At 36.7% G+C, this 15,842-nt stretch overlaps 2 protein-coding genes across 2 annotated transcripts; both read left to right on the top strand.

The window, feature by feature from the left end:
* The first annotated feature begins 976 nt into the window (after positions 1-976).
* Positions 977-2,048, top strand: LOC124945546 (protein PHOSPHATE-INDUCED 1-like). The gene has a single exon (XM_047486000.1). It carries the CDS (start codon positions 1,039-1,041, stop codon positions 2,005-2,007), a length of 969 nt encoding a protein of 322 aa, XP_047341956.1. The 5' UTR covers positions 977-1,038; the 3' UTR covers positions 2,008-2,048.
* Positions 2,049-4,734: 2,686 nt separating this feature from the next.
* LOC124910659 (protein EXORDIUM-like 2) lies at positions 4,735-5,688 on the top strand. The gene has a single exon (XM_047451333.1). It carries the CDS (start codon positions 4,735-4,737, stop codon positions 5,686-5,688), a length of 954 nt encoding a protein of 317 aa, XP_047307289.1.
* The last annotated feature ends 10,154 nt before the right edge of the window (positions 5,689-15,842 follow it).

Here is a 15,842-nt window from a genome sequence, read left to right as displayed (position 1 = left end):
TTCAATTATAAGTTCTACAATACCTTAAGAACTTCTCATTGAAAGTGTAGGTGTTTGTCAGAAATCATTGAGTGCGGCACTCTGTACAGACTCATCAAATTGTTTCGTATAAACTTGTCCACATAGAAAGACCTAATCACTTTGTATGATTTGACTTCAACTCATTTAGTAAAATAGTCGATGACGATCAGATTATTGGACGTGTGGGGATGTATTTTGTCAATATTATCGATTTCAAGTTGAAAACGGTAATGGCGACATCATGTTATATAACAATAAGGCTAGATTTGGCATTGGTGAGAATTTTTCACATAGAGGACACATTATTACTCTAGGTTTTTGTCAATAGTAACCGAGTTTGAGAATTTTCTTAGCCATAGTACATCCTCCATAATTCTCGAAAATTCAATTTGATCCACACCAAGAATGTTTTGTCCTTAAAAAGATAGTTGGTAAGGTTTACCCGCCATCCTTCAATCAACCTTCATCCCCTTCAAAGCAAGTTTTGATGAGCTGACTCTCTTTCCCCGACTCCCAATGAAAACAAATATCCCGCACTCTACAGCCTGTCTCACTTCAATCAACCATTAATGTCCCCACCAATCATCCATCGCCCGCGTGAAGGTTCCATTTGGTCAATCAGGGCCCAACTGTATCTAAGCTGGAATTTCAGATTAATTATCAATTTATTTAATGCGCTTTTATTCTCCCATTCAGAAATACTCACAATTATTATTTTGTTAATGGCTATAAATGGATTTTTCTTTTTTTTGATAAATTCAGGATATATAAATATTAAAAATAACAGCTGTATAATTGTTTATCCGAAAGTTAAAGATGAATCTAAGAATAGTGCTTTTACTACTGATGTCTCTTTCCCAGTGGCTTCCATAACGTGTCGAATTCTCAATTACTTCATTTTTTAAAGAGAGAGTAAAAGGAAGGTCCTATATAAACGCCCTAGTTCGTCTCTACCAAAACAACAACCAAGAACAGAGCATCTTCTCTCTCTAAATTCCTCTGCCCCCCATAAAAAAGATGGCATCTTTAGTTGTATTCATTTTGTTTCTAATTTCAATCATCAATGTCTCCTTCGCCGCTAGAAACCTGAACGAGCTAGTTCAGGACCCAAGCTCACTGTTACATTACCACAACGGCCCTCTATTATCCGGCAAAATCTCCGTCAATCTCATCTGGTATGGTAAATTCACGCCTTCTCAACGTTCAATCGTCGCCGATTTCATTACCTCTCTTTCTCCTTCCTCCTCCCCTGTTCAATCCAAACCCACCGTCGCATCCTGGTGGAAAACAACAGAGAAATACTACAGCCTCGCCTCCACAACCTATTCCACCTCCGCCGCCAAGAGGAAATTCCGCAGCCCGGTGCTTTCCCTATCACTCGCCGACCAGATAATCGACGATACCTACTCTCTCGGAAAGTCACTAAATGAACAACATTTAGTGACGCTCGCGGCAAAGGGTGGGCAGAGAAACGCGGTCAACGTCGTTTTAACGGCGGCGGACGTCGTCGTTGATGGGTTCTGCCAGAACAGGTGTGGGACACACAGGTCTTCTAAAGGTGCCTCAATTGATGGAAAGAATTACAAGTTCGCTTATATCTGGGTTGGAAACTCTGAAACACAATGCCCAGGTTACTGCGCTTGGCCATTTCATCAACCCATTTACGGTCCACAAAGCCCACCGTTGGTCTCCCCTAACAATGACGTGGGGCTCGACGGAATGATCATTAACCTCGCCAGTCTTTTGGCCGGAACCGCCACGAATCCGTTCGGTAACGGCTTTTATCAAGGTGCAGTCGATGCTCCTCTGGAGGCAGCTTCTGCCTGCCCGGGAATATACGGAAAAGGCGCTTATCCGGGATACGCCGGCGATCTGTTGGTGGATTCCAATGGAGCTAGTTATAATGCAAATGGATGTAATGGTCGGAAGTTTTTGCTTCCGGCCATGTATGATCCGGCTACATCCACATGTTCCACGTTGGTCTGAAAAACCCTAGACAGAAAAAACATAAAAATAGGTGATGATGTATGCTTATATATATATGTGAATAGAACCTTTTGTATTTCATCGATTCAATTATATTTATTTATTTTGCCCACTAAAGAATTTTGTTCAATCGGTTAATCATAAGCTATAACACTATGTTAATCTTGAAACAAACAATGTGACAAGATGACAATTCATAATCTGGATCTTTATTTTTAACTTATACCCAACTTGACAAAGCAAAATAGTTAAAAGTGAATATGTTTGATCATTTGATCTTATCTCCTCGGGCATCCACAGTTTGTTGTCAAAATAAACGATTTAAAATGTATATATTATATTAATAAATAAATATTCCCTAATGAATAAAACAAAAATGTAAAGCAAGCAAGAAAGGCAGATGGCGTCGCAGGAAAGTTTATTTCAAACACTGCCACCCACTGTCTCCTCAGCCTCATTGAGTCATTGTGGATAACTATGGATTTTATTTATCTATTCTAAACTAAAAGAAAATGGATATTCATGAATCTATTGGGCCTTATTTGATTTGGACTAAAAAATGATATTTCTATATAGTATATATTAAGTGAGTCATTGTGTATTAGGAATCTAGGATATCATGTTATTAACTAGTAATTATATTAGCCAATTTTTGAATTATGTATTTTTATATTCAGTTTTTATTTTAAAAATTGTGACTTTTTATTACTTACTTTATTTATGTTAAAAATAATTTATAACAACAAAATTCGAATAATTCTACCAATAAGATCTTAACCTGCCAATAACTTATTTATTACGTTGTTTGACGAGAGTTGCTCACACCTGGCTGTCCAAAACTAATTTTTCGTTCCAAAAGCCCACATGAACAGAATTGATGCTCTCATATTAAGAATTAAGAGTAATTTAAAAATAATAAATTAAATAAAAAGAAAAGAAAAATTATGTATAAGAAAAAATATAATGTCATATATCAAAAGATTAATTTGTTCCAAGGTTTTTAAGAATTGAAATAAAACTTTTCATCCCGCCAGGGACAGACTCAGAATTATGGGTTGGGTGGGCTCAAAAAAACAATAAGAAAAATTTGTATAATATGAATGAATAGAGGTGAGTTTTACATTTTTTTTTTTAATAATTATAGGTAATGTTGTATTTTTATTCTAAACCAATTTTTTTTTTTTTAAGTAGATTCAGACCACCCGAACTCTTACATAGATCCGTCTCTCTGAATTCAACTATATTAACTTTTCAGAACGAATATGAGATACTATCAAAATAATGACAATATGAATTATATGCATAGATAGAATATACTCCACTAAAAAATAATATGACCCAACAAAATTTGATAAATTTTATATTTGATGTTTAGATCCATATCTTATACCAAACTATCGAGAAACTAAAAACACTCTTTAAAAGTAATGTTTAGAAAGAGATTCAAATATCTGACATACCTCGTAAATAATGTATTCATTCAACCTCTACAATGCACATCCAATTAATCATAATATGAACAAATTTCAACCATTAATAAATTTGAACCAAAAACTATATTTGGGAAAAAAATCTTAGACTCCTATTACTTCTTTCCATAACAATAATAATAATATGAAACAACTAAACAAACAAGTTATAAAAAGCTGAAAACAAGTTCCAATAACACTTTATTTTATTATTATATTTTCATTTCCTTTATAAATAAAACAATTGAGACAAGCACAATCCTTTCCTATTTAGACATAATGTCTTTTTTTATTTCATTGATTTTGTGGTATTTAGTGAGATGGATTTATTACAACAGTTATTTATGAATTAAAAAATTATAGTTGGGATAAATTTTTTAAAAAAAGTTAGAGTGTCTTAAAAAAATAAATAAAAAATTATTGATAAAATAAGTAAATAAATATAAGTTTTATCCATTTTTTTAAATTAGAGAAGCAAACATTGAATTAAACTAAAAATAAAAAATAAATTAGAAGGTCATGTCAAATTCCTAACACTTACCAAATTTATTATTATTTTTGTGGTGGACTGAAAGCCAACTGAGTTCAAACATAATTATGTCATTTAAGTTTTTTTTTTAAAAAAAATATATATATATATATATATATATTATTTATCAAGTACTATCTAAAAAAATTATTACCTACTAAATTCAATCCTTTAATTTTTAAAGCATTAATCATGCATTTGTAATATGGGATGATTAATAAAATCAAATTATCAATCTTTGAAATACTTTAAAAAAAAATGTAGGTGGTAACATATTATATAATATATAATTTATAGCAGTCTAGGTACCCACAAGATCACAACTAACTAGATATACATGCATGATAAATTGTATTGAAAACATCAAGTTTCCAATTAATATAAGTTAGTTTAAAATGAAAATGACACCTAAATTATTGAAGTGCTAACTAAAATTGAATTTTCAGCTTACATTACTGCACGATCTTTAACTTGTTATTAGATCTTCTTCATTTAATTTAATTTCCTTATAAGGCAACACCTTCCCCATTGAAACCGACAAAGGTTCCCCCATGGTTTTATCAACCCGCCAAATCTTGCATATTTCCATTGTCAAACCCACACGCTTAATTAAACCCTAAACATGTTCATCACTCCTCTCTTATCAATGGCGGATTCAACATATATATATATACACAATCTAAATAACTCATGATTATACATATTGATAAACACAAAAGCTCACTCATCATGGCATCTTCTTCTTATTGTCTGTCAATTCATCTCCTCCTTTTCTCTGTTCTAATTTCGGCCTGTTCTGCTTCCCATCCAGCCCGAATGCTCTTCCTTGTTAAACCCAAACCCATCATTCTCAAATACCATGGCGGCGATCTTCTCAAAGGAAACATAACAGTTAACCTTCTATGGTACGGAAAATTCAACCCTTCTGAAAAATCCATCATCATAGACTTCCTCAATTCCCTCTCCACAAATAACTCAATTCCGCCGCCACCCTCCGCCGCCTATTGGTGGAACACCACCGCCAGTTACAACATCGGCCAGTCTAAAATCTCTGTCGGGTCCCAAATATCCGACCAAAACTATTCCATCGGAAAATCCCTCACTGATTCGGATATAACCTCTCTAGCCTCCAAACTTGCATCACCCGGACCCGGAAAGAATCTGAATTCATTCCACCTTGTTCTGACATCAACCGACGTGCTCGTCGATGGGTTCTGCATGAGCCGGTGTGGTGTTCACGGGTCCGGTCGGGTCAAGAGGCGTCATGGGCATCGACTCGAGTTTGCTTACGGGTGGGTGGGTAACCCTACAATTCAGTGCCCTGGAGAGTGCGCCTGGCCGTTTCATAAACCGACTGTGGGCCCTCAGACGCCGCCGCTTACGCCGCCGAATGGGGACGTCGGAGTGGACGGGATGGTGATAAGTCTGGCGACGATCTTGGCCGGGGCGGTAACGAACCCGTTTGATAAAGGGTACTTTCAGGGTTCACCTAGTATGCCAATGGAGGCTGTGACGGCTTGCGCTGGTTTGTTCGGGTCGGGTGCGTTTCCGGGTTATCCAGGAAAACTTTTGGTGGATAAGAAAACGGGTGCGAGCTATAATGCGCTTGGTGTTAAGGGACGCAAGTACTTGATTCCTGCTATCTGGGACCCGAATACCCTCAAGTGCAAGACACTGGTGTGACCCGGAATAAATATTATAATATTTATTATTTTCTGTTCTATATATCGAATACTTATATTATATTTTATGTCTGTTTAACCATTATATATTACAGAGTGTTGTAATTTTTAATATGTTTATTTACTTAAAGTGTTTTTGTAACAAAATAATGACGAATTATAATATTGTCATTAAAATTTGACACTAGAAACGTGGCATGCATGATACTGTTGAATATTTCTGTACATTTAACATATGAATATTTCACTCTTCAATGTCTCATTCGCTATTAGAAACCTGAACGAACTAGTTCAGGACCCAACAGACTGTTACATTACCACAATGACCCTCTATTATTCGGAAAAATTGTTAGAATTTGTATCTCCCAAATCCGACCTGCTTGAAAATGTTGGGTGTGAATGCGATTGAAGTTTGGTTCAGTCCTCTTTTTATCGATTCCGTTGCACCACTATCTCACACAAAAGAGGCAACCCTCTCACTAGCATTCAAGCACCACAAAGGAATTTGACCTCACCCTCCCACCAAAAGAGTAGTATCTATTTATATTATTAGGTCAAGTCCAATAAGCGGGTTACTAGAGATTGAGCCACAATGTTGGGCCAACCAATACCCAACAATCTCCACATTTGGCCCAAAACAGTGCAAAACATAATCACGGAATCGCAAGACACATCATCGCCAATTTATTACCACCGAGGCAACAAAGAGAATACCCAAGGTAAACTCGTATCACAAAGACCAGGGGCAAAAGCACAAAGCATGCGGAAATCACAAAGATCAGACGCAAGAGCACAAAGCATGGGAAACACAAAGATCTAACGCAAGAGCACAAAGAATGCGAAAATCACAAAGATCAAATGCAAGAGCACAAAGAATGCGAAAATCACAAAGATCAAATGCAAGAGCACAATGATCTAACGCAAGAGCACAAAGCATGCGAAAATCACAAAGATCAAACGCAAGAGCACAAAGCATGGGAAAATCACAAAGATTGAAGGCAAGATCACAAAGCATGCCATTCCCATAAAAGACGAACCTCAAAGAGTTTTCCCTAAGTCAAAATTTAAAATCCGTTGACACGAAATAAATTTTTCAGCAGGTAGACACTTAGTACCCATATCAACAGGATTAAATTCTAAAGGAATTTTCTCTAACTTAACAATGCTCTTTTCAACAATATCCCGAATGTAATGAAACCTAACATCAATATGTTTAATTCTATCATGAAAAACATGATTTTTACATAGTTAAATAGCAGATTGACTATCAGAAAACACAACCACATTTTTGTCAAGAAAACCAATTTCAGATAAAACAGCCCTAAGCCAAATTGCTTCCTTAAAGGCTTCAGTGGCAGCTACATACTCAGATTCTGTAGTAGATAAAGCAACAATAGGTTGAAGTTGAGACTTCCAACTTATGCAAGAGCCACACAAAGTAAACACATAGGAAGTAGTAGACTTTCTATTATCCCTATCATTAGCATAATTGGAATCTACATAACCAACCAACTTTGTACCTACAGAACACTTAGAGAAAGTCAAGTCAACATCAACAATGGTTTTTAGATATCTCAAAAGTCATTTCAAAGCATTCCAATGAGGAATACCAGGGTTAGACATAAATCTACTCAAGCAACTAACTGTATATGCAATATCAGGCCTAGTACTAACCATGAGATACATAACAGACCTTATTGCATTGGAATAAGGCACATTCTTCATTTCAGTTATTTCAGTTTCAGTCTTAGGAGACTGATCCTTACTTAACACAAAGTGGGAAGCAAGAGGCACATTCACAGATTTAGCATCAGACATAGAAAATTTACTCAAAATTTTAGCAACATATGCACTTTGATTCAACACAAGAGAAAATTTTGGTCTATCTCTAATGATATTCATGCCCAAAATCTTCTTAGAATCACCTAAGTCTTTCATGTCAAAATTTTCACAAAGCGATTTTTGCACATGCATAACAGACTTCAGACATGGGCTAACAATCAACATGTCATCCACATACAATAAAAAAATACAGACACAGAGTCTATATTCTTGAAGTAAGACAATGATCAGAAGAACTTCTTTTAAACATCAAAGATTGCATGCACTTATCAAACTTGATATTCCATTGCCTAAGAGATTGTTTTAAACCATACAAGGCTTTTTTTAACAAACAAACATGATCAGGCAACTGGGGGTCAACAAACCTCTCAGGTTGATGCATATAAATATTCTTATCAAGTTCACCATGTAAGAAAGCAGTAGTAACATCCATTTGCTTTAATTCCCAATCAAAGTGAGCAACTAAAACAAGCATAATTCTAACAGTAGTGAATTTGACAACAGGAGCAAAAATTTTAGCATAATATATTCCCTCCTTTTGAGTAAATCCTTTGGCTACAAACCTAGCCTTGAATCTAACTTTTTCAAACTCTTGTTTCACCTTATACAACCACTTGCAATCCACTAAGGAGCAATTATGAGGTTTAGGAACAAGTTTCCAAGTATCATTGATTCTTAGGGAATTCATCTCATTATTCATAGCAACAATTCATTCAGTAGAAAACTTAGACCTCAAAGCTTCTTTGTAAGAGTTAGGCTCATTACAGTTTAGGGATTCAAACATGTTAAAAGCAAATTCAGACATATTGCAATCATTCAAAAGGCATTATAACAGTTCTTCTACTTCTATCCCTAGCAAGTTGATAGTCATGCAAATAATCAGACAAATCATTTGAATTAGACAAAACATTTGAATCATGCAAATCATCAATATCATGCACATTATCATGCTCCACCTCATTTGGAGCATTCACATCATGTTCAACAGGTTGATCAAAAACTACAGGCACATACTCCACCTTATTAGGAGCATCATTAACAAGAGTGGGGGACATAGACAAGCAAGGAAAATCATTCTCATTAAAGACAATATCTCTACTTATCACAATCCTAAGCCCAGGTTCACTCCTATTCCAAAGCCTATAACCTTTTACCCCTTCAGGGTAGCCTAAGAACACACATTTCTTGGACCTAGGCTCCAACTTGTCAACCTTCTGATGCACATAGCCAACACAACTAAAAACTTTCAAGTTGCTCAAATCAAGAGGTTTACCTGAAAACACAGATTTAGGACATTTCCCTCCTAAGGGAACACTATGGGACCTATTTATTAAATAAGCAGTAGTATGCAAAGCATCCCCCCAAAACTTCTTAGACAAACCAGATGACGCTAACATAACTCTCACTCTCTCTAGAAGTGTCATGTTCATCCTCTCAGCAACACCATTATGTTGTGGTGTGTACGGCACAAACCTATGTCTTTTAATACCCCAGGTAACACATAAATCATTCATCTATTTATTACAGAATTCAAGACCATTATCTGTTCTAAGAGTTTTGATTCTCTTACCTGTTTGATTCTCAACCAAAATCTTCCACTCTTTAAACTTTTCAAAAACATCAGACTTATGTTTTAAAAGTAACACCCAAACTTTCCTAGAATAATTATCAATGATGGACAGAAAATATTGGTTCCCTCCATGTGTAACAACGCTAGAAGGACCCCACACATCAACATGTAAATATTCAAGGATATCAGTACACTTAGACACATTTGGGTAAGAGGAGATGGGAAAACTCACCTTATGTTGTTTTCTTAGCACACATGATTCACAGAAAGGGATGGGGGACAATTTATCACTACCAAAGTGACCACCTTTATGCAAAATTTCTAGACCTTTGTTACTCATGTGACCTAATCTATTATGTCAAAGAACAGATTTATCACCAATCACAGAGTTCACAGAGTCACAAGTAGTCTCAGCATGACACACATACATATTATTCATCTTTTTAGCAGTAAAGATAACAAGAGACCCACGTAAAATTTTCATAACATATTTCCCCCACTTTCCCTCCAAACCATCATTCTCAAGAGATGCACAAGACAACAAATTATAACGCAAATTAGGAACATGCCTCACTTTCTTCAAAGTAAACATAGAGCTGCAAGAGAACTTTAGGCATACATCACCTATTCCTAACACCTTGCAATTTTTCGAATTTGTCATAGACACAAAACAATGTTCAATCTCTTTATAGTTAGAAAACAAATCTCTAAATGGAGTCACATGAAAAGTACAACCAGAGTCAACTAGCCAATCAGATTTGCATAAAGAATTAGATAACACAGAGTTCAAGCTAGCATAATCACATAGATTATTAATCATAAAAATATCACTCATATTGCCCTCACAAACAGCCACATTAACATTTTCAACATGCTGATTTCTCTTAGGCTTGGGATAGTCCTTGATAAAATGACAATTATAACACTTTTGGGCACTAGACCTACCCTGAGATCTACCGCTCACATGCATGACTTCCCTAAAATCAGTTTTTCCGTCAAACGGAACCATACCATATTGATTAACACCAGACATGCTATCAAACAAATTAAAAGCAATCAACAATCAATTGGCAGAATTTAATAGGAGGGTTCAAGCTATGATACCTTGCGAAACTTAAAGAAAGTTTTGACTTACCCACCCCGCTCAGGGATTTGCTGCTTCGTCTTCTTAGTAGCGGCACGACAGCGGTACGGCAGCGGCACGGTAGCGGCACGGCAGCGGCACGGCAACGGCACGACAGCGACACGGTAGAGGCACAATAGCGGCACGGCGGCGGCTTTGATTCTCAACGGTCGCGACAAACGCGACACCGACAACGGTTGAACAAGACAACAACGACTTCTTCTCCAGAGGCGGCAACGGTTTTCTTCTTCCTCCAGTAGCAGCAGAAGCAGAGAATAAAAGAAGATGATTAAAGAAGAAACAATGACAGATCTACGCTTATTGGTGAAGATAACTTATATCCTCCAACTCAATCTCAAACTCCAATTACAAACCCTAAACCCTAGCTCTGATACCACTGTTGGGTGTGAATGCGATTGAAGTTTGGCTCAGTCATCTTGTTTATCGATTCCGTTGCATCACTATCTCACACTCTTCTAGCCTAGTGGCAACAAGAGGTGGATATCCCCCAGACCTCCATGAGGTCTTGGGTTCGAGCCCGTCAGGCGGCAAGTTCTGCGCCTGGTTAATTGGTTAAGTATGTTTGCGGGCTATGTACTTAACCCGCGGGGATTAGTCGCACTCCATAGGAGCAGCGGAACCCCGCGTTCTAAAAAAAAAAGAGGCAACCCTCTCACTAGCATCCAAACACCACAAAGGAATTTGACATCACCCTCCCACCAAGAGAGTAGTATCTATTTATATTATTAGGTTAAGTCCAATAAGCGGGTTACTAGAGATTGAGCCACAATGTTGGGTCAACCAATACCCAACAGAAAACAATCTGTAAGAACACAAGAAAGAAAAACACAAGAACACACAGATTTATAGTGGTTCACTCAAATTGAGCTACATCCACTTCAGCTACCACTAGATTTACTATGAAGAAGAAGAAAGAATACAGAGTTTTTGCCTCACACTTTATCTCTCTAGAATTATGTCTTCACAATGTAAACCCTTAATAATCACATATTTATAGGGTAAACATTCAGGTAATAAACCTAAATAACTTTGGTCAGGCCCAAGCCCAAAACCAAAAAAAAAAAACTCAATAAACTCTAATTAATAATGTAGAGTTTATTATAAGTGTAAGCTCCATAACTCAACAATCTCCCACTTTGAGACTAACTTCATCATCTCTCGATCGGTAGTGGCTTTCCATTCGGTGTCTTAACGAAGAAGGACAACTGAAGTTGCACACAACTTCAGTTTCTCATTCGTCACAGCTTTCGTCAACATATCAGCTGGATTCTCACTCCCGGGAATCTTCTCAAGAGCTAATACTTCATCTTCTAAAGCTAATCGGATGAAATGATAACGAACCTGTATATGCTTCGTTCTGCCATGATAAACATGATTTTTTTCCAAATGAATGGCACTCTGACTGTCGCATTGCAACACACTTCCCTCGTAGTCTTGACTCAATTCTCGCATAAAGGGTTGTAACCACATCATTTCCTTAGCAACTTCTGTCACAGCAACATACTCTGCCTCACAACTAGAAAGAGCAACAATCTTCTGCAATTTTGAAACCCAACTGATTGTAGTACCTCCCAGAGTATAAATATACTCTGTTGTACTCTTTCTACTATCAACATCACCACCATTGTCAGCATCAACATATCCTTCCAAACCCAAATTAGACTTTCAAAAACACAAAGTAAGACCCGTACTTCCTCTTAAGTATCATAGTATTCACTTTACTGCTTCCCAATGTTGTCTACCCGGATTGCTCATGAATCTGCTAACAACTCCCACTACATGTGCTATGTCTGGTCTTGTGCAAACCATCGCACACATAATACAACCAATGGAAGAGGCATACGGAACAGTTGCCATGTAATTTTTCTCCTCATTTGTTGAAGGCGACTGATCTTTAGATAGTCTGAAGTGACTAGCTAAGGGGATAATAACTGATTTTGCATCATACAAGTTGAACTTGCTAAGAATTTTCTTCACATATTCTTCTTGTGAAAGCTTGAGAACTTCTTCATCCCTGAAAATTCTCATCCCAAGGATTTGTTTAGCAGCACCCAAATCCTTCATTGCAAACTTTTCAGACAACTCTTTCTTGAGCTTGTTAATCTCACACAAGCTTGCTCCAGTAATCAACATGTCATCAACGTAGAGAAGAAGAATAATGTACGATTTATCAAACTTCTTGATATAGTAGCAATGATCAGCTTCACACCTCAAAAAATTGTTACTTTTCATGAAGCTATCGAACTTCTTGTACCATTGCCTTGGAGCCTGTTTCAAACCATACAAACTCTTCTGAAGCTTACACACAAGCTCATCTTTTCCTTTGATTTCAAATCCTTCTGGTTGTCGCATATAAATCTCTTCATCTAAATCACCATGAAAAAAAACATATTTGATATCCATTTGTTGAAGATGAAGGTCTTCTTTCACAACCAAACTCAAAATAGTTCTGATTGTAATTAATTTAACTACTGGAGAGAAGATCTCATTGTAGTCAATACCTTCTTTCTGTTGAAATCCTTTCACAACCAACCTTGCCTTGTACCTCATGGTTTTATCTTGTTCTTCTTTAATCATGAAGATCCATTTGTTGTGAAGTGCTTTCTTTCCCTTTGGTGGCTCAGTGAGCTCCCAAGTCTGATTCAACATCAAAGAGTCCATCTCATCTTTCATAGCAGACTCCCATTTAATCGATTCATCAGATTGTATTGCTTCCTCATAACATTCAGGTTCACCTCTATCTGTCAACAAGATATAGTTCAGAGATGGAGACCACCTCTTAACTGGTTTTGATTCCTTGATGATCTTCTCAACTGTATAACCGGTGTTTGTTGATTTACCTTTGGGGCCACGTTCTCAGCGATTTCATCTTCAACAACACATTATTCTTCTTCGACAACCGGTATATATTCAACTGAAAATTTTCTCAAATCGACTGTACCAGTCTCTTCCAACTTTGAATCACCATCTGATGTCTTCCCAACACAATCTTTGTAGAGAACCTATTCATTGAAGATAACATTTCTGCTACGAATGATATTCCGATTTTGATTATCCCAGAAATGATAACCAAACTCGATATCACCGTAGCCAATGAAAAAACATTTATTAGACTTTGGATCAAGTTTGCTCCTATCACATTCATTAATATGAACATATGATAAACAACCAAACACTTTCAAATAAGAAAGGTTTACCTTTTTATTGCTCCAAATTTCTTCAGGAATTCTGAATTCAAGAGGAATAGAGGGTCCCCTGTTTATCAAATAGGCAGCAGTATTAATAGCTTCTGCCCAGAAGGTTTTAGGCAGCCCTGCATGCAATCTCATGCTTCTAGCACGCTCGTTCAATGTTCGATTCATTCGTTCAGCTACTCCATTTTCTTGAGGCGTTCGGGGAACAGTTTTCACCATACTGATCCCATTCATAGCACAATACTCCTTGAAATCTAAATTGATATATTCACCTCCGTTGTCGGATCTCAAGCACTTAACTTTCTGATTTGATTCATTTTCAACCAAAGTCTTCCATTTCTTGAAAATAGCAAATACTTCAGACTTGTGCTTCATAAAATATACACATACCTTTCTTGTCGAATCATCTATAAATGTCACGTAGTATTGTGATCCGCCAATAGAAGAAACAGGTGCAGGTCCCCACACATCAGTGTGTACCAACTCTAGCATTTCTTTCTTGAGCTCCTTCCCAATTTTTAAGAAACTCACCCGTTTCTGTTTTCCAAGAATGCAGTTTTCGCATAACTGATGTTCAACAGACTTCAGTTCTGGAATCTGTTCATTCTTCAAAAGAATTTTCATCCCTTTTTCACTCATATGGCCTACCTGCAATGCCACAACTCACTGTTCTTCGAGTCATCAACTACAGTAGTAACTGTTTCTCTGCAAGTTGAAGTCGTGTATAAAGTTCTAGTTTTGTGACCTCGAGCAACAACAATTGCTCCTTTAGTCACCTTCCATGCACCATTTCCACAACTGAAATTGTGACCTTCTTTATCAAGTTGTGTAACAGAAATCAGATTGCGCATTAAACCTGGAATGTGTCTCACCTTATTAATCTTCCAAACAGAACCATTTGTCATCTTCAATTTGATGTCACCAATGCCAACAATATTCAGTGACTCACCATCTGCGAGATAAACTTTCTCACAGTTTCCAGCCACATAATTCTCCATTAATTCTTTGTGAGCAGTGGTATGGAAAGACGCTCCTGAGTCCAAAACCCATGAATCTATCGGGCTATCAACAGACAGAAGTAATGCATCAGTGACAGATTATGTAACAACGTTGGCTGCATAATTTTTATCATCACCATTTTTCTTCGGTGTTTTATAGTTCCTCTTTAAATGACCTTGTTTACCACAATTCCAGCACTCAAATTTCCTCTCAAACTTGGACTAACTCCTCCTGCTCCTTGACATAGATCTGCTCTTACCTCAGTTGAAATTTCTATCATTATCTATTCCCCTGTTTTCCACATTCAGAGCAGAACCTTTGAATGTTTCACCATAATAAATTTTACGAACCTCTTCAGCAAGAATACGATCTCTAACTTCAACAAATTTCAGTTTAGCATTTCCAACTGAAATACTAATTGTTGCCCTCATAGGTTCCCAACTATTTGGTAGAGATGCTAACAAAATCAGGGCACTAACTTCATCTCCAAAATCAATCTCAACAGATAGCAATTGATTCACAATTGTATTGAATTCATTCAAATGAGTAGTGACAGAAGTATCATCAACCATTCTTAAGTAAAAGAGTCTTTTCATTAAGTGTATCTTGTTGTTAGCAGATGGTTTCTCATACATATCAGAAAAGCTTTCATCAGACCCATGGTGGTCTTCTCCTTTGCTACATTATGAGCAACCTTCTTGGCTAGCGTCAATCGGACAACTCCCAAAACCTGTCTATCAAGGAGTTTCCATTCAGCTCCATCCATCTTCTCTGATTTCTCACTCAAAGGAACATGAATCTGTTTACATAAAGATAATCTTCAATCTGCATTCTCCAAAAGGCATAATCTGTCTCATCAAATCTTCCAATCACATGTTCTATACTGTTCTCACTTGCCATTATTTTCAATGCTCAGATCTAGCCTAGTTGCTCTAATACCAGTTGTTAGGATTTGTATCTCCCAAATCCGACCTGCTTGAAAACAATCTGTAAAAACACAAGAAAGAATAACACACAAAAAACACAGATTTATAGTGGTTCACTCAAATTGAGCTACATTCACTTCAGCCACCACCAGATTTACTATGAAGAAGAAGAAGGAATACAGAGTTTATGCCTCACACTTTATCTCTCTAGAATTCTGTCTTAAAAATGTAAACCCTTAATAATTATCTAGTTATAGGGTAAACATTCAGGTAATAAACCTAAATAACATTGGTCAGGCCCAAACCAGAACAGGTGTGGAACACACAGGCAGGACTGGCCCTAGAGTAAGGCAACCAATGCACTTGCATAGAGTCCCCACTTTTATAGGGCCCCCATTTTTTTATATTTAATAATATTATATTATTAATATTATTTTTTCCTCTTTTTTCTCCTTTAATATTAAATATATATTATAAAAA

Source organism: Impatiens glandulifera, chromosome 7 (assembly GCF_907164915.1).
Source record: "Impatiens glandulifera chromosome 7, dImpGla2.1, whole genome shotgun sequence".
Classification (NCBI taxonomy): domain Eukaryota; kingdom Viridiplantae; phylum Streptophyta; class Magnoliopsida; order Ericales; family Balsaminaceae; genus Impatiens; species Impatiens glandulifera.
Note: the sequence above shows the minus strand (reverse complement) of the source record. Positions and strands in the feature narration are given on the sequence as shown.

Coding starts and splice junctions, on each gene's coding strand:
- LOC124910659 (XM_047451333.1), top strand. CDS start 4,735: ATGGCATCTTCTTCTTATTGTCTGTCAATTCATCTCCTCCTTTTCTCT.
- LOC124945546 (XM_047486000.1), top strand. CDS start 1,039: ATGGCATCTTTAGTTGTATTCATTTTGTTTCTAATTTCAATCATCAAT.